At 47.1% G+C, this 22316-nt stretch overlaps 1 protein-coding gene across 1 annotated transcript; it reads left to right on the top strand.

Annotated features, from left to right (window-relative positions):
• Positions 1-13316: 13316 nt before the first annotated feature.
• PSMC4 (proteasome 26S subunit, ATPase 4) lies at positions 13317-21147 on the top strand. The gene is made up of 11 exons (XM_037047477.1): positions 13317-13424; positions 14310-14408; positions 14534-14720; positions 16167-16313; positions 16396-16505; positions 16609-16702; positions 19840-20007; positions 20085-20161; positions 20296-20464; positions 20677-20732; positions 20920-21147. Exons 1-11 carry the CDS (start codon positions 13389-13391, stop codon positions 21031-21033), a joined length of 1257 nt encoding a protein of 418 aa, XP_036903372.1. The 5' UTR covers positions 13317-13388; the 3' UTR covers positions 21034-21147.
• Positions 21148-22316: the final 1169 nt, after the last annotated feature.

Below are 22316 nucleotides of genomic sequence, written 5' to 3'. Positions count from 1 at the left end.
AATAAGGATTAAAACAAGGCATCTGAGGGCTGTCGGAACTCAAACTCCTAAATTCAGTCGGTTGAAAAATGATATAATGCATGAGAAAAACAAAAGTAACAGGTCTGGTTACATTTCAACTTTGGGAGAATTAGTACAGACTTGCGAAAGTTACTTTAAAGATATGCAGCAAGGGCTAGTATCTGAACTCAGGGTGAGACAGTTTAGTAAGAGTAAGTTAGAAAGCACCATTAAAACCAATAAACAACCAGTGGGTCCAATGACCCTCATTCTCAGATCAAGTCCATCAAACCAATGATTGGAGTTCAGCATGGAGGGTCTGAAAAACCTGCTTGGTTAAGTGTTAAATGTTCTGCAGCATCAATTTAGTTTCTTTAAATTGGTAGAAAAAGTCTCTCTTAAATGATGTTGAATACCACTCCAGGGGTGTTGGTTGGAATTCTGCACAGCTTGGAGAAATCTGGATCAGGAGAGTCTAATGGGTGGAGGTGTGTTGTCATCCAGGAAGCCTTTTCTGTGATACGGCTTCACCCTCATTGCCTGTAGTTCTAACGGCCATTCTGAAAAGCAAACAGCTTACCCTCTTTCTCCAAGTTAAGAGTTAAAATCTGGGGGTAAAATGGCTTAGAATTCTGTCTGAAAAGGTTTTACAATTGGAATACAAAGCAATTCAACATAGTTTAGAAAATTATAGGTAAACATGGCCAATAAAATTAAATTTGGGGGGAAGGGCTCATGACTCCCCCTATTTTGTTTGTTAAAAAGATTTTTAAAAGTATGATCACACCGCAAGACGCGGCGCTTAGAAAACCAGTTTCAATGCTACCAGCCCCGCCTGTTCTCCGAAATATTACCTGTTGCTAGGGAACAAAACTACAAAACCGGCGCGCGCCCACCTCTGCTGCCGGTGCGGCCGCGTCCAGCACGAGCGCCACCGCTCGGCTGGTCAACATGCTAAACCTCTCGCTAGCAAACGGTGCGCAAGTTACGCCTGGCCGGCTGCTGCTGCCATCACCTGTGCGCATCCACGGCTGATGTTGGTGCACCGAAGTCGCCCCCGGGGCGCAGACGCCGCTTCCTGGCCCTCAAGTCTGCTACCCGTCCTCTCTCAGGGTCGCGCGCACCGGTCGCGCAGTGAGGACTGCGAGTCAGGCAGGCGACCCCCGCTGCGCCCCGGGCCCTCTGGCAATCCCGGTTGTCTGGACGCCCCATCTGAGGAGATAGCCCCCCCTGCCCGGCTCGCGTGGCGCCCGCTGTGCCCGGCCCCCGCCTCTCGGTGCGGACCGGGGAAAGAGGAGGGAGTGCGCAGCCCCATCCCTCCGGGGACTGCCCTGGGTGAGCGCGCTTTTCCAATCGAAGAAATTCTTTTCGGGTTCACTTATACAGTGAAGAGGGCTGGGAGCGCTGGATATGCGCTTACCCACCGAGCCCCGAGATTGACGTGAGATGGACCGTCCTGGGTATTATGAAGAGGAGTGCAGGGGAGATTCAAGGTGTGGTAAAAAGTACCCTTTCGCCCTGGCTGGTGTAGCTCAGTGGATTGAGCTCAAGCCTGCAAACCACACGATAGCGGTTCGATTCCCGGTCAGGGCATATGCCTGGGTTGCAGGCCATTTCTCAGCAAGGGACTCACGAGAGGCAACCATATACTGATATTTCTCTCCTTCTCTCCTTCCCTTCATAAATAAAGATAATAAAATCTTTATTTAAAAAAAGTATCCTTTCGATATTTCTAACACACCTGGGACCCTGCCTTAACTGCAAATGCCCCTGACCCCTCTGGGGGGTGAGTTTCTGTCCACTTAGGTGTGTGTCCCTGGCGGAGTGGCTCAAGGCCTCTGGCCTGAAGGTGCCAGATGCGGTGCCAGATGCGGGAGCGACTAGTCCCCCCAACCGCCAGGGATGAGAGTCGTGGGTCTATTACCTTCTTAAAGGGCGAGTCCGTGTCCGTGGCGTGGCTCTAGGCCTCTGGCTTGAAGGAGGTCCGTTCTAGTCCCTGTTCTGAGTGCCAGATGTGGGGGCGACTTCTCTCCCGAGTCCCCCCCCCTCCCCCCCCCCCCCCGTGTGCCACAGAGGAAAGTGAATATGGCCCAGACGTGAATTGATCTGCTTAGTGAGGCGAAGTGAACTGTGGCCAGTTTCTCAGGGGAGACAAAGGCCAGCATCAGCCAGTTTCTCCGAGGAGAAAAAGGCCCCGAGCGCCTTCCTCCACAGCCTTTTATGGGGTTGTGACACACAGGAATACAGGGTGGCAAGGATCAAACAGTAGATAACATTTCAGTAGATATCTGAGGACTTCAGAGTCTGAGTCAGTGTCTGTCAGGAAGAGCGTTGGAGAAACTTTGGGAGACATACTCATTTCCTCTCGGACCCTTACCAGATGAATGAAAGCACTCTTAACAGAGCAGATGTCACAGGTTTATGAGCAAGTCTTTGTGATGCCAGATTTTTCCCCAGGACATGCTCTAGCAAGGCCAGGAGCTGTACCTCACCCCAACAGGTATTCAGGCTTAAGGGGATTAGAGCCAGGAAGAACTTCTCCCAGAGAACATGGGGACTTGGGCTTTGACAAAGGCGGGGGGGGGGGGTGTCGAGAGTCCATTGCTCTTTGTTGCAGCCCCCCAAGTCCTTCCATGAAGGCCTCCCAAGTAATCAAGTCTGACTTAGGTTGCCCCCCGACCCGCTATGAGGGGTCTTACCCATCCTTGACTTCTGACCAAGTTTGGGGGGAAGAGAGAAGAAACTGGGGCAGCATTTGCTACCAGAGACAAGCTTTGTCTCCTGCAGCTCACATTCCAAAGGTTGACCCTCGCCCTTAGCCACAAGGGGTGCAGATACAATTCCTAAAACCAGGCAGAGCAGACTACAACACACTGCAGCATTATTTACAATAGCCAAGGTATGGAAACAACTTAGGTGTCCGTAGGTCGATGAATGGATAAACAAGATGATAAATATACACACACACATGCACACACACATATCACACACATATATACACATGTATGTATATAAATGTATATATGTATTATTTGGCCATAAAAAAGAATAAAATCTTGCCATTTGTGATAACACTGATGGACCTAGAGGGTATTATGCTAAGTGAAGTAACTCAGACAAAGACGAGTACTGTCTGGTTTCACATATATGTGGAATCTAAAAAAATAATGAACAAACAAAAAACCAAATGAACAAACAAAACAAAACAGAAACAGACCCAGAGAACAAACTGATGGTGGCCAGATTAGGAGGGTTGGGGAGACGGACAAAAAAGGTGAAGAGGACTAAGAAGTACAGGATAGAAAACAGGTTCCAGGGATGTACTGTACAGCACACGGGACATGTAGTACAGAATATTGTAAGAACTATGTAGAAGGTCAGACAGATCCTAGATTTATGATGGTGATCACTTTGTAAGGTACAAAAATGTTTAATCATTGTGTTTGTTGTATACCTCAAACTAATATCACATTGTATGTCAAATGTAATCTAAAAAATTTAAAGTAGATGCCCAATAAGCATTTTATAAATAAAAACAATGAATAAATTCTGCCAACAAATGAATTTTATACTGTTGTTCAAGTATAGTTGTCTCCATTTTTTCCCCACCACTTCCCCCCCCCACTCCAGCCATCCACACCTCCCACCCTCAATCCTACCCCCGTTTAACTTTGTCCATGTGTCCTTTATTTTTTTAAGATTTATTTATTCATTTATTTTTAGAGAGGGGAAACGAAGAAAAAAACTGAGGGATTGAAACATCAATGTGTGGTTGCCTCCTGTGGCCCCCACTGGGGACCTGGCCTGCAACCCAGGCATGTGCCCTGACTGGGAATCGAACTGGCGACACTTTCATTCGTAGACTGGCACTCGACTCACTGAGCCACACCAGCCAGGGCACATGTGTTCTTTATACATGTCCCTGACAACCCTTCCCCTTTTCCCACCCATTATCTCCTCCCACCTCCCCTCCGGAAAAAATGAATTCCTAGGGGTAAAAGATATGTTTGTTATCTTGATCCTGGTGATGGTTTCATGTTTGTGTACTTATGCTAAAATGCATCAAAGTGTATAATTTAAATATATGCAGTTTACTGTATATCAATTATAGTTGTTTTAATAACGTGACAAAACACTAAAGTAAATCAAAGAAGAACTAAATAAACGGAGGGACAGCCCTGGCTGGTGTGGCTCAGTAGATTGAGCTCTGGCCTGTGAACCAAAGGGTCGCTGGTTCAGTTCCCACTCAGGGCACAAGCCTGGGTTGCAGGCCAGGTCCCCAATGGGGGCCACAAGAGGCAACCACACTCTGATGTTTCTCTCCCTCTCTTTCTCCCTCCCTTCCCCTCTGGCTAAAAATAAAATCTTAAAAAAAAAAAAAAAAGAATTAGAGCACACGGGGGAGTTCCAGCCAATATAAAGGCATAGGTAGGAATGCTCTTGGTTCCTTGTACAACCGAGAGAAGGATAACAACCAATTTAAAAACAACAAACAACCAGAAGTGCCCCCAAATCAAACTTCATGAAACTCTGACAACCAAGGAGTTAAAGAAACATCCACCCAGACCAGTGGGAGGGGCAGAAACCAGAGACAGGCAACTGAGCAGAGGGGATGCACAGCAAGATGGCAGACCATGTGGGCAAGGTGGGGTTGGATGACAGGAAACTAAAGGCTCCAAACCAGCTGTAAAATACTGCAGGGGTGGCGACAGCGGGAGAAATTCCCAGTCTCACAGGAGAGTCCGTTGGAAAGCGGGGCTAGAGCAGTGCAAACGAGTGGCATTGTTCCCTCTCTGACCCCACCCCCACAGACAGTGCCACAAAGCAGCACAGACAGTTGTCCCACCCGGGCAAATACCTAAGACTCTGCCCCCTTACAACACAACAGGTGCACCAAGACAAAGAAATATGGCCCAAATGAAAGAACAGATTAAAAACTCCAGAAAGAGAGGTGAGGGATGAGGAGATAGACAACCTATCTGATGCAGAGTTCAAAACACTGGTAATCAGGATGCTCACAGAACTGATTGAGCTCAGTTGCAAAATGAAGGAAGAAATGAAGGCTCCCCAAAGTGAAATAAAGCAAAATATACAGGGAACTAACAACGAAGGGAAGGAAACGGGAACTCAAATCAATGATTTGGAACAAAAGGAAGAAACACGGAAGAAATAAATATCCACCTGGAACAGAATGAAAAAACAAGAATTCAAAAAAATGAGGAGGCTTAGGAACGTATGGGACAACTTTAAGCACTATAACATCTGAGTCATTAGGGGTGTGAGAAGGAGAAGAAGAGCGAGAAATTGAAAACTTATTTGAAAAAAATAATGAAGGAAAATTTCCCCAATCTGGTGAAAGAAATAGACTTCCAGGAAGTCCAGGAAGCCCAGAGAGTCCCAAAGAAACTGGACCCAAAGAGGAACACACCAAGGCAAATCATAGTTACCCAAGATTACAGATAAAGAGAGAATCTTAAAAACAGCAAGAGGAAAGGAGACAGTTACCTACAAAGGAGTTCCCATAAGACTATCAGCTGATTTCTCAAAAGAGACCTTACAGGCAAGAAGGGGCTGGAAGGAAGTATTCAAAATCATAATAGGCAAGGACCTTCATCCAAGATTGCTCTATCCAGCAAAGCTATCATTGCAAATGGATGGGCAGACGAAGTGCTTCCCAGCTAAGGTCAAGTTAAAGAAATTCATCATCACCAAGCCCGTATTATATGAAATGTTAAAGGGACTTATCCAAGAAATAGAAGATCAAAAACTCTGAATGGTAAAATGACAACAAATTCACAACTATCAGCAATTGGATCTAAAAAACAAAAACTAGGTAAACAACTAAACCAGGAACAGAACCAAAGAAATGGAGATCACATGGAGAATTTTCAGTAGGGAAGGGAAGGGAAAGAATGGGGGGAAAGGTACAGGGAATAAGAAGCATAATTGGAGGGTACAAAATAGACAGGGGGAGGTTAAGAATAGTATAGGAAACAGAGAAGCCAAAGAACTTAAATGTACAACCCATGGACATGAACTAAGGTGGGGGATGCTGGAAGGGGAGGGGTACAAGGTGGAGCAGGGATACAGGGGAGAAAAAATTAGGAAAACTGTAGTAACATAATCAATAAAATATACTTAAATAAAATAATTTGGAAAAAAAGAATTTAAAAATAAATGGAGAGACATACCACACTCATGGAATGGAAGATTCAATATTGTTAAGATGCCAATTCTCCCCAAATTGATTTATAGATTTAATGCAGTCCAGTGAAAATTTCAGCGGTGGTTTTTTTCTTAAATATACAGGGCCTGGCAGAAATTACGCCTCCTTCAGTGTGATTGGTGGGGTAATAATATGTATGTAGTAATTTATAGTTTTAACTTGAACATTTCACCTAAAACGTCATATGGTATGCTTAGCGTGATAGTGTTATGTTACAGAATTACATGCTTACGATTTTGTAATCAAGGATTTTGTAATAATTCCTGGCTGGTGTGGCTCAGCAGTTGAGTGCTGGCTTGCAAACCAAAGGGTCGCCAGTTCAAGTCCCAGTCTAGGACACATATCTGGGTTGCAAGCTAGGTCCCTGGTAGGGGGCATGTGAGAGGCAACCACACATTGATGTTTCTCTCCCTCTCTCTTTTTCCATGTCTAAAAAATAAAATGACGCGGGCCTGCGAACCAGACGATCGCGGTTCGATTCCCAGTCAGGGCACATGCCTGGGTTGCAAACCAGTTCCTTGCAGGCCAACTACCAGCAGGGGATGCACAAAAGGCAACCATACATTGATGTTTCTCTCCCTCTCTCCTTCCCCTCTGAAATAAATAAATAAAATCTTTAAAAAAAAGAAAATAAAATGAATAAAATCTTTAAAAGAAGACTTTGTAATAAAAAAGAGTGTTATTTATGCCATACCCTGTATTTAGCTAGTATATGTATATTGTATTTTTTGGACCATAAGATGCACCTAGGTTTTAGAGGAGGTAAATAGGAAAAAAATTTTGGAAGCAAAAAATGTGGTAAAATATTTAATGACATAAAGAACATAGTATTTCACCAATGTAAATGTAAAGCTACATTGGGACTATAAGATGCACCCCCCTTTTTTACCAAATTTGGAGAGTGGATCTGATAGTCTGGAAAATATGGTAATATGTATGTGTATATACACATACACGTACATGTAATATACAAGTATACATATATCAAAAAAAGAGAATGACAAAGCAAATGTGTTAACATTTGGGGAATCTGGGCAAAAAGCATGTACCATTCTTAAAAGTTCCCTGTGACTGAGATTTCAAAATTTAAAAAAATTTCTAAAAGGTGTTTATACTTCATTGTTTGGTCATCTATTTCTTCTTTTATACATTGCTCACTTTGTGAAACATTGCATGTCATTAAACACTCTACCTCACTTTTTAAAACCATGTTAAGACTACACTTTCAGGGATCATTTCTATAGTTCGTTACTAAAATCACGTTGTAGTCCATAAGGGATGGGTGGTTCAAAGTTCATTGACCCAGTCAGCTATGGCAAATCAGACATTTACATTTGCCTTTCCCTGAATTTAAGCCTTTACCTCACACTCTTGCTACCTTTTGAACGACTTCAAACTCTTCCCTCCACTTCCACCCTGGGACTGAGTAAAGCTATTCATTCCTGGGCCTTTGATAACAATACTGGGAAGACAGTGTTCCTAGACTGGGGGTCATCTATCTGCTATATGAAGCCCACAGGCGGATTGCGTGTGGCCTGCATGGCACTTTATAGGTACTTGAATTTATTGCCAACATGAGAAGACCTCACTTGGAAATCTAGATTTTTGACTTCTCTTGAACATCAGATGTGGCAACCATGGGCCCACATGCTGGTGTGACTCTCATGGCTGGAGTTGAGCCCCTCTCTGCCGCCGTGGAATAGGTTGTCCATCGGCCCAGCTGTCTGATTTACTTGTCTGCTGGCTCTGTGTGCCTCACTCAGGGCTTTGAAGATCCAGATCTGGGAACATCCTTCCTCAAAACAAGAGCTGCACAGGACTTCTTTCAGAAGGCAGTGTGGTTGAGAGGAAAACATCTGTGGGCTTAACCAGGAGAGAGAAATTTTAGTTCACGGGGCTGGTTCCTGCTCTGGTTAAACGACCACATAGTTAAATGCCCATCCGTTAAGTGACCTCGATGGCTAGTTTGTAACTGGAGGAGAAGAGACAAGGTAAACATCCCTGGGTGCAAGCAAAGGTGGGTCTGAAGCAGGATAGGGACAAGGAAATATCATTTTAAAGTTGTTTTTGCAACATTTGAGTAAGACAGAGTGTGCTCGCCCCACCCCGAACTGTGCGCACCCTAGATAAGCAACTACCTAACGGCATCCTGCTCCTGTAACCCGCTTCACGCCCTTTAAAAGTAAAACCAACCCGGAGAACGGGGCTCAGAATTTGGAGACTGCCTCCTCTGAGCCCGCGTAATACAGAGTGCCCCGCCATCCTGAGTGTGAGTGACTTTTTCTGTAACAGGTCCAGCATGACCAAACTCCCTAAGGGATTTGATTTCCACTTCCTTGAGAATGGCTAGCTTACCTGTTGAAGATCATCAGCAAATCCAAACACTATCACATACAGTTAGGAGCTCAGGCTCTGAATTTGAATACCAGGTCTACCATTTACTTGCTGTGTGATATCGGGCATGTGACTTCCCCTCTCTGAGCCTTGTTTCTCACACAGGACCTAAAAAAGTAGGAAGTAAAACAAAGAGATCCCGCTACAAATCTCATGAATCTGAGATTAAGTTAGGATTCCCTGTCATAAAGTAAGGATTCTATATAAATGGTGATTACTCTTACTATCCACTTCCTAAGGTGGATAGTAAGATAGTAAGGCTGTTGTATCAAATGAGATCATGAGGTAAAGTACTTAGCAAAGAACCAGGTGCCTAGTCAGTGTTCAGGGATGGTTATTTATTATTATTTCCCATAAAAATTCCAAAGGGATACGTTGATCTGTCATTGCTAAGAGGGGAAGAGGGAATTTAGTAAAAATCTGACTGGGTTTTAGGGTTAGAGGCGAACCTCCCACATAGGTTTGAATCTGAAGCCTGGAAACTGGGAGGATGGGGAACAGGAGACAAGGAGGAAAATGATGGATTCCACTTGAAGTGGTAGGTTCTAAGCTTCAAGCAGAAATCTGCGCTGTCTTTTGGGTGTAAGGTGGAAACCTGGAAGTCAGAACTAAGCGTTGTCTAAGCAAAGAAAAAAGGAAGCATTTGTTTTCATTGGTGTTTTCCTCTTTTGTGGCAACAAAAACACTAGGACCTTAAACCATGAAGGCAGGGACCAGATCTGATTCATCTTTGTGTTCCCCCAGCGTGGGGCTGGCACTGAGGAGGAGCCATCGTTTTTCTTTGTGACTTATTGGGAGTGACTTTCCTCTGTCTTAGCCTTAGTTTCCTCATCTGTAAAGGGAGGAAAAGCAAACCTCCCTCTGAGAGTGTTTTAGGAAGTCAGAGGGCATGGTTTGGAAATTGCCCAGCTAAAAGTAAATGCGCATATGGTGTCTGGGGCGACAACCAACCACACCCCCCCCCAAGAATGGGAAAAACATATAAAGACAGACAATATTAAATGAATGGACAACTGGCAAAAGTGTAAGTTAGTATAGTTTGACACTATCCACTAAAGCTAAACCCATACCTGCCCTATGACCAGCAATCCCACTTTCGAGTGTATCCTCTCATATTCATATGTTTATCAAATAAATGAAGTAGAATATTTATAGCACACGTATAGCCCCAAACTGGAAACTATTCAGTTTTAGGCATATTCTGAATGGAAACCAAACAGAAATGAGAATGAAAGAACTATTTCTATATACCACATGAACGTGGCAAACNTTCCACTTGAAGTGGTAGGTTCTAAGCTTCAAGCAGAAATCTGCGCTGTCTTTTGGGTGTAAGGTGGAAACCTGGAAGTCAGAACTAAGCGTTGTCTAAGCAAAGAAAAAAGGAAGCATTTGTTTTCATTGGTGTTTTCCTCTTTTGTGGCAACAAAAACACTAGGACCTTAAACCATGAAGGCAGGGACCAGATCTGATTCATCTTTGTGTTCCCCCAGCGTGGGGCTGGCACTGAGGAGGAGCCACCGTTTTTCTTTGTGACTTATTGGGAGTGACTTTCCTCTGTCTTAGCCTTAGTTTCCTCATCTGTAAAGGGAAGAAAAGCAAACCTCCCTCTGAGAGTGTTTTAGGAAGTCAGAGGGCATGGTTTGGAAATTGCCCAGCTAAAAGTAAATGCGCATATGGTATCTGGGGCGACAACCAACCACACCCCCCCCCCAAGAATGGGAAAAACATGGAAAGACAGACAATATTAAATGAATGGACAACTGATAAAAGTGTAAGTTAGTACAGTTTGACACTATCCACTAAAGCTAAACCCATACCTGCCCTATGACCAGCAATCCCACTTTTGAGTGTATTCTCTCATATTCATATGTTTATCAAATAAATGCAGTAGAATATTTATAGCACGCGTATAGCCCCAAACTGGAAACTATTCAGTTTTAGGCATATTCTGAATGGAAACCAGACAGAAATGAAAACGAAAGAACTATTTCTATATACCACACGAATGTGGCAAACGTATGTCAAATAAAAGAAGCCACACATACAATACACATTGTACGGGTTCAAAGAGAGTTCAGAACAAACAAAAGTCATCTGTGCTGTTAGAAATCAGGTTAAGTGACAACTTTCCGAGGGGAGGGGTGGCAGAAAGAGAGACATGTGCAGGGATTCTGGGAGCAGCTGACGCTTGGTGTCTTGATATGAGTACTGGCTGTCCAGGTGTGCTCATTTTGTGTAAATTCATTTCACTATAAACTAACAAATAGTATTGGTACATGTCTCTGTATTCATACTTAAATAAAAAATTTATGGGTACCCTTCATTTTACTGTGTTTGTTTTACTGTGTTTCACAAATACCACTGTTTTAAGGATTGCGGCAGCCCTTTGTGGAGCAAGTCAGTTGGCACCATTTTTCCAATAGCCTTTGCTCACTGTATGTCTCACATTTTGGTAATTCTCTCAATATTTTAAACCTTTTCATTACTATTATATTTGTTATGGTGGCTTGTAATCAGTGATTTTTTAAAATCCTCATCCGAGGATATGTTCATTGATTTTAGGGAGAAAGGAAGAGAGAGAGAGAAGCATCGCTATGAGAGCGAAATATCAGGTGTTTGCCTCCTGCCCGTGCCCCGGAAGGGGATAGAACCTGCAACACTTGGGTGTACGGGATGACGCTCCAACCAGCTGAGCAACCCGGCCAGTGCTGTAATCGGTGATTCTTTGGACTTTTGACTCCAATTTTGAAAATTCTGTGGGTAGAATGCTATCCCATAGCATGGCATGCTACTGAGAAATTGTTTGTGCACAGTCCACTGATGTGGCAAACTGCATTCTTGACTTGTTTTAAGAAATTGCCACAGACGCCGCAAACTTCAGCAACCACCACCCTGATCAGCATCAGCCATCAACATGAAGGCCAGACCCCCCCACCAGCAAAAAGATGAGGACTGGCCAAAGACTCAGACGATGGTGAGTATTTTTAGTAATGTTTTTAAGTTAACTCACGTACCTATTTTAGACATAATACTGCTGTACACTTAATAGACTACAGTATAGTGTAAACATAACTTTTATATGAAATGGGAAACCAAAAAATTCACGTGACTTCTCTTTATTTTGATATTCACTTTATTGTGGTGGTCTGGAACCAAACCTGCAATACCCCCCCAGGTATCCCTGTACTTAACAAAGACTGTAGCTAGTGTGACGACAGCAGTGTATCCCTGGGGCCAGAAGCATAGGCTTTGGAGAATAGACAGATCTGGAGCCCTGGGATCTGGCCCTTGTGACTGGCAAGTAGCTTTATGGCTCTGTTTCCTTCTCTGTAAAAGAGCAAACATAATGTCAAGACTCCATTCATTGTTGCAAATAAGACTTAAGCACAGGGCCTGGCATAGGATTGCAGGTCCCCTGTGTTAAAGAACGAAACCAACCATGGGAACTTGTTGACCTATGAATTGGGCAGTATCCCATCTAGCACGTAGAAGGGCACTCAGGGGAGCTGTGCCAAATGGAAGGTATTAATAGGCAGAAAGAAGGTGGGACTAAGAAGTTAAAAGAATGTATTACTTCAGGCAAGGATACCTTCCCTTAGAGCTGGGGTGTCCAACCCACCGCCAGACTGGCTATGAATGCAGCCCAACGCAAAATCATTAATTTACTTAAAACAGTTTTATTATTGTGTTTTATTACTTAGATATGTACATTTTCTATATTCATGGTCACGAACATGGGACCTGCTCCATGATTTTAAAAGAGTATCGAAAGAGCCGCTGCCTAATTAGGATTATTATGAGAGGACTTTTTGGGTTATCTGTGGTGGCAGATTATCCCGAAAATTATGCATGGGCCTTTCTTTTGCTCATCGGTTTTCGTTAGTGTTTGTATATTTAACGTGTGGCCCAGAGAAGCCAAAACGTTGGGCACCCTGCCTTAGAGGAAAGGGATGGGGCGGCTGTCAGGCTGATTACCTTAGTAGTGAAGATCGGGAAGCCCCAGATTGTTTGGCTTAAAATTCCACTCCTGGGAGTGGCTAAAACTGCAATTAGTATGTTAGTTACCAAGTTTTGGTAGTCACCAAGGCTTGGTGACTGGTTTAGCAAAAGCAACTCCATTTTGGCTCGTTGTTTCCTCCTTTTCTCCCTTCTTCCCTCCCTTCCCTTTTTTAACACCCGTGTGACTCAACTTCTGGCACCACTGCTTATTTTCTCCAGCCCTCACAAGCCTGGGTTCTACTAGATTCTCTGCTAACGCTAACCAAGATTTGGGGCTGAGGCCCGGTGTCACTCTGCCGGTTAACCCGGGCTCTCAGACCCTTCTGCGGACAATCCGCCCGCGTCGCCCACGAGGAGCTCCCCTGAAGGGCGCCCCAGGCGTCTCCAGCCCCGCCATTAAGTAAGGGCGAAGTGCACTTGGCCGCCAAACTTCCTGACAGATTTCTGATAAACTCCTTAATTGAAAGAGCTGCAGAGCAGTGCCTCTTACTGACGAAGAAACCTTGACCGAAGCTGCCGCGCGAGGTAGCGCCACCACACGCTACTGCGCACGCGCACCTCCGGGCCCACGCGCACGCGGTACAAGGTAGGGAGCGCGCCAGAGCTTATCTGGGGGGCGGAGCCCAGGGCAAGGGCCTCCTTTCCCTCCGCTCTCAGCGACGTCTTAAACTACGTTTCCCACAATCCACCCAGGCTCTCGCCTTCCGGTGGCGGCAGCGGAAGCGGTGACTGGCGCTGGCCGGGCCGCACACAGGCGGGCTTGGTCACTATGGAGGAGATAGGTATCCTGGTGGAGAAAGCTCAGGTCAGGTGGGGCCTGGCTCTCGGGGACAGGGCGCGACTGATCTGAGTGGGGTGCTGAGGGACTGCCGGGAGCCGGTCCGGGCCTGGGTGATTTTGGAGCCCTCGGTGGAAAGCTTTGGCAGTATCGGGGCCTGGGCTGAGGAGCTGGGTGATGTTAGAATGGCACTAAGGCTCGGAACGCTGGCTTGGGGGAATGAGTGACGTTAGAGGTTCTTTGAGTCCGAGTGATTTCGAGGTCTCTCTGAGAGTGCCTAGTGACATCCGGGCCCTGGCGGGGCTGGGGATGGGCTGGGGTGAAGAGGGATGTGCGGGACTCGACCTTGGGGCTGGATGATATCGGAGGCTGGGCTGATGTTGGGGCCTTGGCTGGCGTTGGAGGGCTAAGAGTAACTGTGGTCTGGCCGAGTAATGTTTGGGGCCTACCCGGGAATGACATCCTTTATGGATGACATAAAGGCCTAATGTGAGTTGGGGGTTCTGTGACATGAGTCTTTGGGGGCCGGTTGGGGGGGTCGGTAACTGGGTGATTCCATGACTGTTTGAAGGCATGATGACTAACAGCCTATATGTGAGGCTGTGAAGACATAAGGAACCCGTTGAGGGGGCTGGAAGACATTGGGGTCTGGTACGGAGTTGATGAGACATTTAGGCCCTAGTTAGGTGACATTGGTGGCATGTTACAAGTGGCATATGATAGCAAAAGACCTGCTTGGGAGGCTAATTGACATCAGGGTCCTATTAAAGCGCTGCAAGGTTTCCAGGGTCTATTTAGAGGGTCTGAAGAATGGCAGGAGCCTGTTAGGGGATGACTGACTCCATGGTTAAGTCAGAGTCTCTCATGAGAGGGACCCTCTTCCTCCAACCTGCATTTCCCACCTTGGTTTAGGATGAGATCCCAGCCTTGTCAGTGTCAAGGCCCCAGACTGGCCTGTCCTTCCTGGGACCTGAGCCTGAGGACTTGGAGGACCTGTACAGCCGCTACAAGGTACATTTGTCCCCAGTCCAGACCCTGCACAGGGTCCAATGTCCCACACTCCCACCACCCTTCCACTACTCCCTGGCTCAGCAAGGCCTGGAGCCATTCCCTGCATCTCCCCTCTCTGCTCACAGAAGCTGCAGCAAGAGCTGGAGTTTCTGGAGGTGCAGGAGGAATACATCAAGGATGAGCAGAAGAACCTGAAGAAGGAATTCCTCCATGCTCAGGAGGAGGTGAAGCGAATCCAGAGCATCCCACTGGTTATAGGCCAGTTTCTGGAGGCTGTGGATCAGAACACAGCCATTGTGGGCTCCACCACAGGTGCGTGGGGGGGGCGTGGGGAGCACGCCGTTTACTCATCTGTTCATTGAACAACTGTTAAACATTTCCTGGCATATGCCAGGAGCTGTGCTGGGGTCTTGTGACAGCAAACAATGAAAGACAGTGTAATGGTGTTTTTCCAGGTATTTTGGGTCTGATGCAAAAGTGGAAGTATATCTTACATTCTCTCTCTCCCTCTGCGTATGTGTGTGTGTATAATTTAGGTAGTAAAAGTCTGACTAAATGTTATTTAGCCTTACAACATCTGACATTCTCTAATTGCCTTTTCATTCTATTCTAGTCTTTTATTTTAAACCTTGTTCTGGTCATGATTCTCTAAGTTGATTCCATGACTACTTCTGGGTTGGGACCTGCACTTTGAAACTATGAGTACAGTGTTAAGAGATTGGGCTCTGGTAAGGACTTAGTGAATGGAAGCTGCTGTCATTAACATGGGTCCAAGCTCTGCCTTCATGATGGTCATTGTCTCGGTATCTTATCTGTCTTTCCTGCTTCTGCCCTCTGTTCCCCTGGACCAAGCCGTGTTCTGATAAAGGTTGTAGGGAAGTGCGTGTGACTGGGCCTAGAATTGGACTGAAGGGCCGTTCATGAGGTAGTGAAGGGAGGGAGACATCCAGAATGAGGCCTGTGTCTTTGACTGGTAGGACACAGGGGCAGCGGGGCTATCCCTGAGGTGGCACCACGGTCAGAGGAGTAGATTTACAAGGAGACGGTGAGGGCGGTCTAGGACATCACGGGGGGGTGTCTGGGGGGCTTACTGGATGGCCAAATCTGAAGGTCAGGAGAGAGACTGACACTGGAAGGAAATGTGTACGTCACTACCGTAAACACAGAGAGGGGATGGGAGAGGTGAGACAAGCCTGAGTGAGCAGGAGAGAGTTGGTGCAGAGACCCAGATGGTAGGACCTGAATCAGGGCAGGGCCCCAGGAGAGGGGAGGAGAGATTGGTTGCAGGGACATTGAGGAGGCTGGGTAGAAGGTCATAGTGCCTAATTGGTTGTAGTGACTGAAGAACTGTGAAGGGAAGAGGAGAAAAAGTCCAGGATGGGGCATGGGACTCTTGCTAGTGACGGGACCATGGGCCTGCCTGAGACACATCCAGGAGAAGCAGCACAATTCAGGGGAAATACGGAGAACGTGTAGGGACGCAGTGGTGAGAGAGAGCCAGGGGAACGTCAGGCGGAAGCCTTCCAGGAGGCTGCTGGACACCGGCGGGGTGTGTGTGTGTGTGTGTGTGTGTGTGTGTGTGTGTGTGTGAGAGAGAGAGAGAGAGAGAGAGAGAGAACCTGAGGGACAGTCTAGAGGTGAGGTGGGGCAGTCTGGGTTTGAGTGAGAGAGAATGGTGGCCTGGAGGGCACAACTGTGAGGTCTCCGGGAGAGATCAGTTCTCATTTCCCCCTCTCCCTTTCTTTCCCATCCCCAAAGGCTCCAACTACTACGTGCGCATCCTGAGCACCATCGACCGGGAGCTGCTCAAGCCCAATGCCTCCGTGGCCCTCCACAAGCACAGCAATGCCCTGGTGGATGTGCTGCCCCCCGAGGCAGACAGCAGCATCATGATGCTCACTTCAGGTGAGGGGGAAGCCTGGGGCCAGGGGGGCCTGAGAGGACCCGGTGGGCCAGGCTGGGAGTCCCAGCTCTGCTCTCCCTCCAGACCAGAAGCCAGATGTGATGTATGCAGACATTGGCGGCATGGACATCCAGAAGCAGGAGGTGCGGGAGGCCGTGGAGCTCCCGCTTACACACTTCGAGCTCTACAAGCAGGTGAGGGGCAGCAGTGGCAGGGAAGGGAAAGGCCCTGCGCGGAGTTTGGGGTTGGCGACAGGACCGCCTGGCTCATCCTTCTTTCTCTACTTCTGCATTTCAGATAGGCATCGATCCTCCCCGGGGCGTCCTCATGTACGGCCCGCCCGGCTGTGGGAAGACCATGTTGGCAAAGGCCGTGGCTCATCACACCACTGGTGAGACACGCCGTCTCTCCCTCGGGCCCGGCCTGGGCTTTTCCAGCCTTGCCCCCTGCTCTCTCATCCTCCCCGGGGAGTGGCACAGCACGGTGATTAGGGGCCCTGGCTCTGGGGTCAAAAGCCCCATTTTGCCTCTTACTCATTGGCTGTGTAGTCCTGGACCGGTGACTTGACTTCGTGCCTTCATTTCCTTATCTCATAGAAGACTCACTTCACAGGGTGATTGTGAGAATTAACAGAATAGTTCGTTGTTTTACTACAGTGGGTTGTGACCCATTAGGAATTAGGAATTCCAATTCATGGGGTTGCAACCAGCATTTTATTTTTTTATTTATTTTTAGTATATTTTATTGACTATACTATTACAGTCGTTCCATTTTTCCTCCCCTTTATTCTCCTCCGCCCTGCACCCCTCCTCCCTCCAGCATCCCTGCCCCCCACCCCTGCTTAGTTTATGTCCATGGGTCATACATAGAAGTTCTTTGGCTTCTTCATCTCCTGTACTCCCCAGGGGGAGGTTTATTCCTAACCTCCCCATCTATTTTGTGTTTACCACTTACGCTTCTTATTCCCTGTGCCTTTTCCACCCATTCTCCCCTCCCGCTCCCCCTGGGAGGAGAGATAATTGTCCATGTGATCTCCATTTCTGATAATTGTCCATGGGATCTCCATTTCTGTTCCTGTTCTAGTTATTTGCTTAGTTCGTTTTTTTTAGGTTCAGTTGTTGATAGTTGTAAGTTTGTTGTCATTTTGCTGTTCATAGTTTTGTTCTTTTTCTTTTTCTTAGATAAGTTCCTTCAACATTTTGTATAATAAGGACTTGGAGATGATGAACTCCTTGAACTTTACCTTATCTGAGAAGCACTTTATCTGCCCTTTCATTCTAAATGAGAGCTTTGCTGGATAGAGCAATCTTGGATGTAGGTCCTTGCTTTTCATGACTTTGAATACTTCTTCCTAGCCTCTTCTTGCCTGTAAGGTCTCTTTTCAGAAATCAGCTCACAGTCTTACGGGAACTCCTTTGTAGGTAACTGTCTCTTTTTCTCTTGCTGCTTTTAAGATTCTCTCCTTTCATCTTGGCTAATGTAATTACGACGTGGTGTGTTTCTCCTTGAGTCCACCTTCTTTGGGACTCTCTGAGCTTCCTGGACTTCCTGGAAGTCTGTTTCCTTTGCCGGATTGGGAAGTTCTTCGTTAGTTTTTCAAATAAGTTTTCCATTTCTTTTTCTTCCTCTTCTCCCTCTGGCACCCCTATGATTCAGATATTGGAACATTTAAAATTGTCCAGGAGGTTCCTAAGCCTTTCCTTATTTTTTTTTTGAATTCTTGTTTCTTCATTCTGTTCTAATTGAATGTTTCTTTCTTCCTTCAGCTCCAAATCATTGATTTGAGTCCCTGTTTCCTTCCCTTCACTGTTAGTTCCCTATATATTTTTATATCACCTTGCAAACCTTCACTTTTTCCTCTATTTTGCAACCATACTCCATCATATCTGTGAGCATCCTGATTACCAGTGTTTTGAACTCTGTATCTGAATTGTTGGCTATCTCCTCATCGCTCAGTTCTTTTTCTGGAATTTTGATCTATTTTCCATTTGGGCCCTATTTGTCTCGCACACCTGTTGTGTGTAGGGGGTGGAGCCTTAGGTATTTGCCAGGGTGGGGCAACCCACATTGCTTCTTCGTGGTGCTGTATGTGGGGAAGGGGTCAGGGGTGGAACAGTGCCACAACCAGCATTTTTAATAATGAAACAGAAGGTGTAAGAGTCCATCCCACATAGTGAGCTGTCATGCTGTTTCGATTGCTTCACACGCCTATCTGTTGTGGTGGTTTATAAAAGTATTTTGGTAGATTCCAGTCAAAATGTCAGGAAGTCGATGTATTACTGTTTATAAAGCATCAAGTCAAGGCTCAGCATGTCTTAAAATCTTAACACACGTGAGGCAGGGAGTAGCAGGCATTGGTGTAGCAGCGGGTTTTCTGGACCAGACGCCGGGTTTTCATCCTGGCTCCCCTACAACCATTTATGTAAGTTAGTGCTACTTATGCAAATTAGTTTATGTAACGACTCAGCAAGTTAGCCTCTCTGTGATTCCTGTTTCCTATATTTCTGGGTTCAGAGGATTAAGTCAATATAAAGGTTTAGAAGCATACCTGGCACATAGTAAGTAGACAGTGGATGTCAGCCATTGTCATTATTTGCTTGCTTAGCAGTTCATTAGACTTCTCTCCCAGCCCCTGTGCTGAGATCCAGCAATGAGTCAGAATTGTCCCCTGTCCCCAGCATGGCTGAGGACACGGAATTAAACACTTAGGACATAGTCATTGGTTTAATATATACTGAGTGCCTAATATGTGCCAAGCGTTGTCCGAAGTGCTGGAGACACGGCAGTGGACAGAACAAAGCCTCCATTCCTCGTGGAGTCATGGAGGTGGTGTCTTAGCTGCAGAAGCTCTTGGACAGATAAGTGAATAGACTGTGTGTCACACAGTGCTGAATTCATGAAGAGAACACCTAGGCAGAATAAGGGGATAGAGAATAATCGCTGCAACTTTACATGTTAAACTTTAAGAATAAGCTAAAAAGGAAGGAACCAGAACCTGTCTTCATCCCCATTGCCAGTTGTCAATTATGTCAGAAGACGTGCTTGTGGTCCCTGATTCTTGCAAGATATTCAGAAGTGGGTCCTTATAGCAAAGTTGGAGCCCGTAGTGAGGTAATATGATGTCTTTGTATATGGCAGCCTATCTACCTTCTTACTAATTTTTGAAGTGCTCTGGAAATCCAGTTCTTTCTGTATCTGGACTCCATGAATGCCTCTAGCTCTTCTCCATACAGGCACGTACGCCTTTTTCTTAAATGTCCTGATTGTTAAATGTTGGGGGGCGGGGAAGACCCATCTGTGGATAGGTCTAGTTCACGATGTGTGCTGCTGGGGGGCCGTGGGGCGCAAGCAGATGGCTGGTCCCGGATGCTGCCTCTAGACTCAGTGCAGGGTGTTAGAGAATGGCCTGGCTACTTGCGTGGGCATTCAAAGGACGGGATGTCCTCAGGGAACTCCCCGTTTCAGTCACAGCAGACAGGGCCCCACAGGAGGCCCCTCCCTGTCTAACCCTCGTCATCTTGCCCTCAGCTGCGTTTATCCGGGTTGTGGGCTCAGAGTTTGTACAGAAGTACCTGGGCGAGGGCCCCCGCATGGTCCGGGATGTGTTCCGTCTGGCCAAGGAGAACGCACCTGCCATCATCTTCATAGATGAGATCGACGCCATCGCCACCAAGAGATTTGATGCCCAGACAGGGGGTGAGTGATGCCCAAACAGGGGCTGGAGTCTTGGGCAGTCGTACACACTGCCTTGGACTGACTGTTGTGTGCTCCAGCTGACAGAGAGGTTCAGAGAATCCTGCTCGAGCTGCTAAATCAAATGGATGGATTTGACCAGAATGTCAATGTCAAGGTTCGGGGTTTATGACGGGCAGGTGTGGCATGGGACTCGGGAAGGTGGGGCTGGCATGTGAGGGGGCGGGTATTACGGTGGGAAGGAGGAGGCAGTAGGGACAGAGGTCTGAACTGGCCTGTCCCCAATGCCAGGTGATCATGGCAACGAACAGAGCAGACACCCTAGACCCCGCTCTGCTGCGGCCAGGACGCCTTGACCGCAAAATCGAATTCCCACTCCCTGACCGCCGCCAGAAGAGATTGATTTTCTCCACCATCACCAGCAAGATGAACCTCTCTGAGGAGGTTGACTTGGAAGACTGTATCCTGCCCTAGAAGTGAGGGGAGGGTCACATTTGGGAACAGGGATTGGCTCTTTCCTTCCACCTCTTCCATCACCATGACCCACGTTGTGGAGGTGCGACACCAAAGTCCAGGGAAGGGGGTGGTGACAAAGAGGCCCAAGGACGACTTCCAGCTCCAGGCATTCACCCCATCAGGCCGGGAATGGTTTCCTTAACTCCTCCACCGCAGATGTGGCCCGACCAGATAAGATTTCAGGCGCGGATATCAACTCCATCTGTCAGGAGGTGAGTGGTCATTTTTCTCTGGATCCAGGCTGGGGGTGGGGGAAGGCCCCCCCTCTCGGAGGGCACTCTGCTGCGGTTCCTCCACCCTTCAGAGCCTCCCTGGGGTATCGGGCCCTGTCTGTGTCTCCTTCGCCCTCACTAGAGGTGGGGGTGCTGGGGGCGGATTTTAACTCTCACCCTGTAACAGAGTGGAATGTTGGCCGTCCGAGAGAACCGTTACATCGTCCTGGCGAAGGACTTCGAGAAGGCTTACAAGACGGTCATCAAGAAGGATGAACAGGAGCATGAGTTTTACAAGTGACCCCTCCCCTACACACAGGACTCCCCCACCTCCCCAGCCTCTGTCCCCAAACCTAGTTCTTTGTTCTCTCTACCCAGGATTGATTTATTCAATAAATACACAAGATTGACTCCATTTCATTTCTTCTTGGAAGTTTTAAATGCTTTGTCATCCTGGGCCTTGAATGGGACCCTCTGTGCCCCTCCTGTTCTGACAGACGAGTGGGCGAGGCACGTGGCCTGGGCTGCAGCTGGAGAAGCAAAGAGTTCGAACAGAATGACTTCAGAAACTTGGGGGGAAGGGGTGGAAAATGAACTTCAGACCATGGCCCCTGGCCACAAAATAAAGCCCCTGTGCATCTCCCACCCCCGTCTGCTACAGGTAGAAGACCATGTAAGTCTTTGGTGAGTCCCGCCTTCCTCACACTCTAGGAATATTGATGAAAGCAGCAACCCCACAGAATCCTTCAGAGCAGGGATGGGGGGATGTGAAGGGTGGGCGTTGGATGCCCTGGTTTTGTGACTGGCTCTGACTCTTCTCCATATGGTTTCATCAGAGCATAGATACTTTTGGTTGGACCACTTCCCACTCTTGAGGTCTCTGCTTGGACACTTCTCCCTCTGGGCAGCCTTCCCTCGTGCCCCAATTTGGGAAGGAACTCTTCCTCTGTACACCCCTGGCACCCCTTGTGGCTAGACTTTATCACCGTGCTAGCTCCAGACTGAAGCCTCCTGTACTGTAGTCGGGGATCATAGCTTGACCACAGTTCAAGTCTCAGCTATTTCTACACATAGCAGACACTCAGTCTCTTGAACAAATGTGTGGATGTTACTACACACTTTGGAGTGAGACGGAAAGAAAACATTTGGAAACATAAGGAAAAACATTTGGAGAATCAGATCTCGAAGGAACAGGGGTGATTCCTCCATTGATGGGCTTGGCAGATTGAGCAGAGAAAACTTCCTCCTTCCTGGAACCTCACTAAAAGGCAAGGAATGCAAACTGACAAGGATGCAGGAGAGGAGATGGCCACAGTGCCATTTTGGAAAGAGGCAGATACCTTCTCATGGACGTAGCAGACCTGAGGAAACGAGCCTGAACTAAATAAAGGGAAGCACAGAAACATCCCCATTTCACAAATCAGAGGTGCCAGGTACTGAAGGGGAGGGCTGGAAAGGACTTCCTGAAAGGTTATATAAAAATCAATTTAGCCCTGGCTGGTGTGGCTCAGGGGATTGAGCGCGGGCCTGCAAACCAGAGGATTGCGGTTCAATTCCCAGTTAGGGCACGTGCCTGGGTTGCAG

This window comes from Sturnira hondurensis, unplaced genomic scaffold, assembly GCF_014824575.4.
Source record: "Sturnira hondurensis isolate 20B ecotype Veracruz unplaced genomic scaffold, ASM1482457v3 Scaffold0005791, whole genome shotgun sequence".
Taxonomy (NCBI): domain Eukaryota; kingdom Metazoa; phylum Chordata; class Mammalia; order Chiroptera; family Phyllostomidae; genus Sturnira; species Sturnira hondurensis.
The sequence above is the reverse complement of the archived record's forward strand: the minus strand, read 5'-3'. Positions and strand labels throughout refer to the sequence as shown.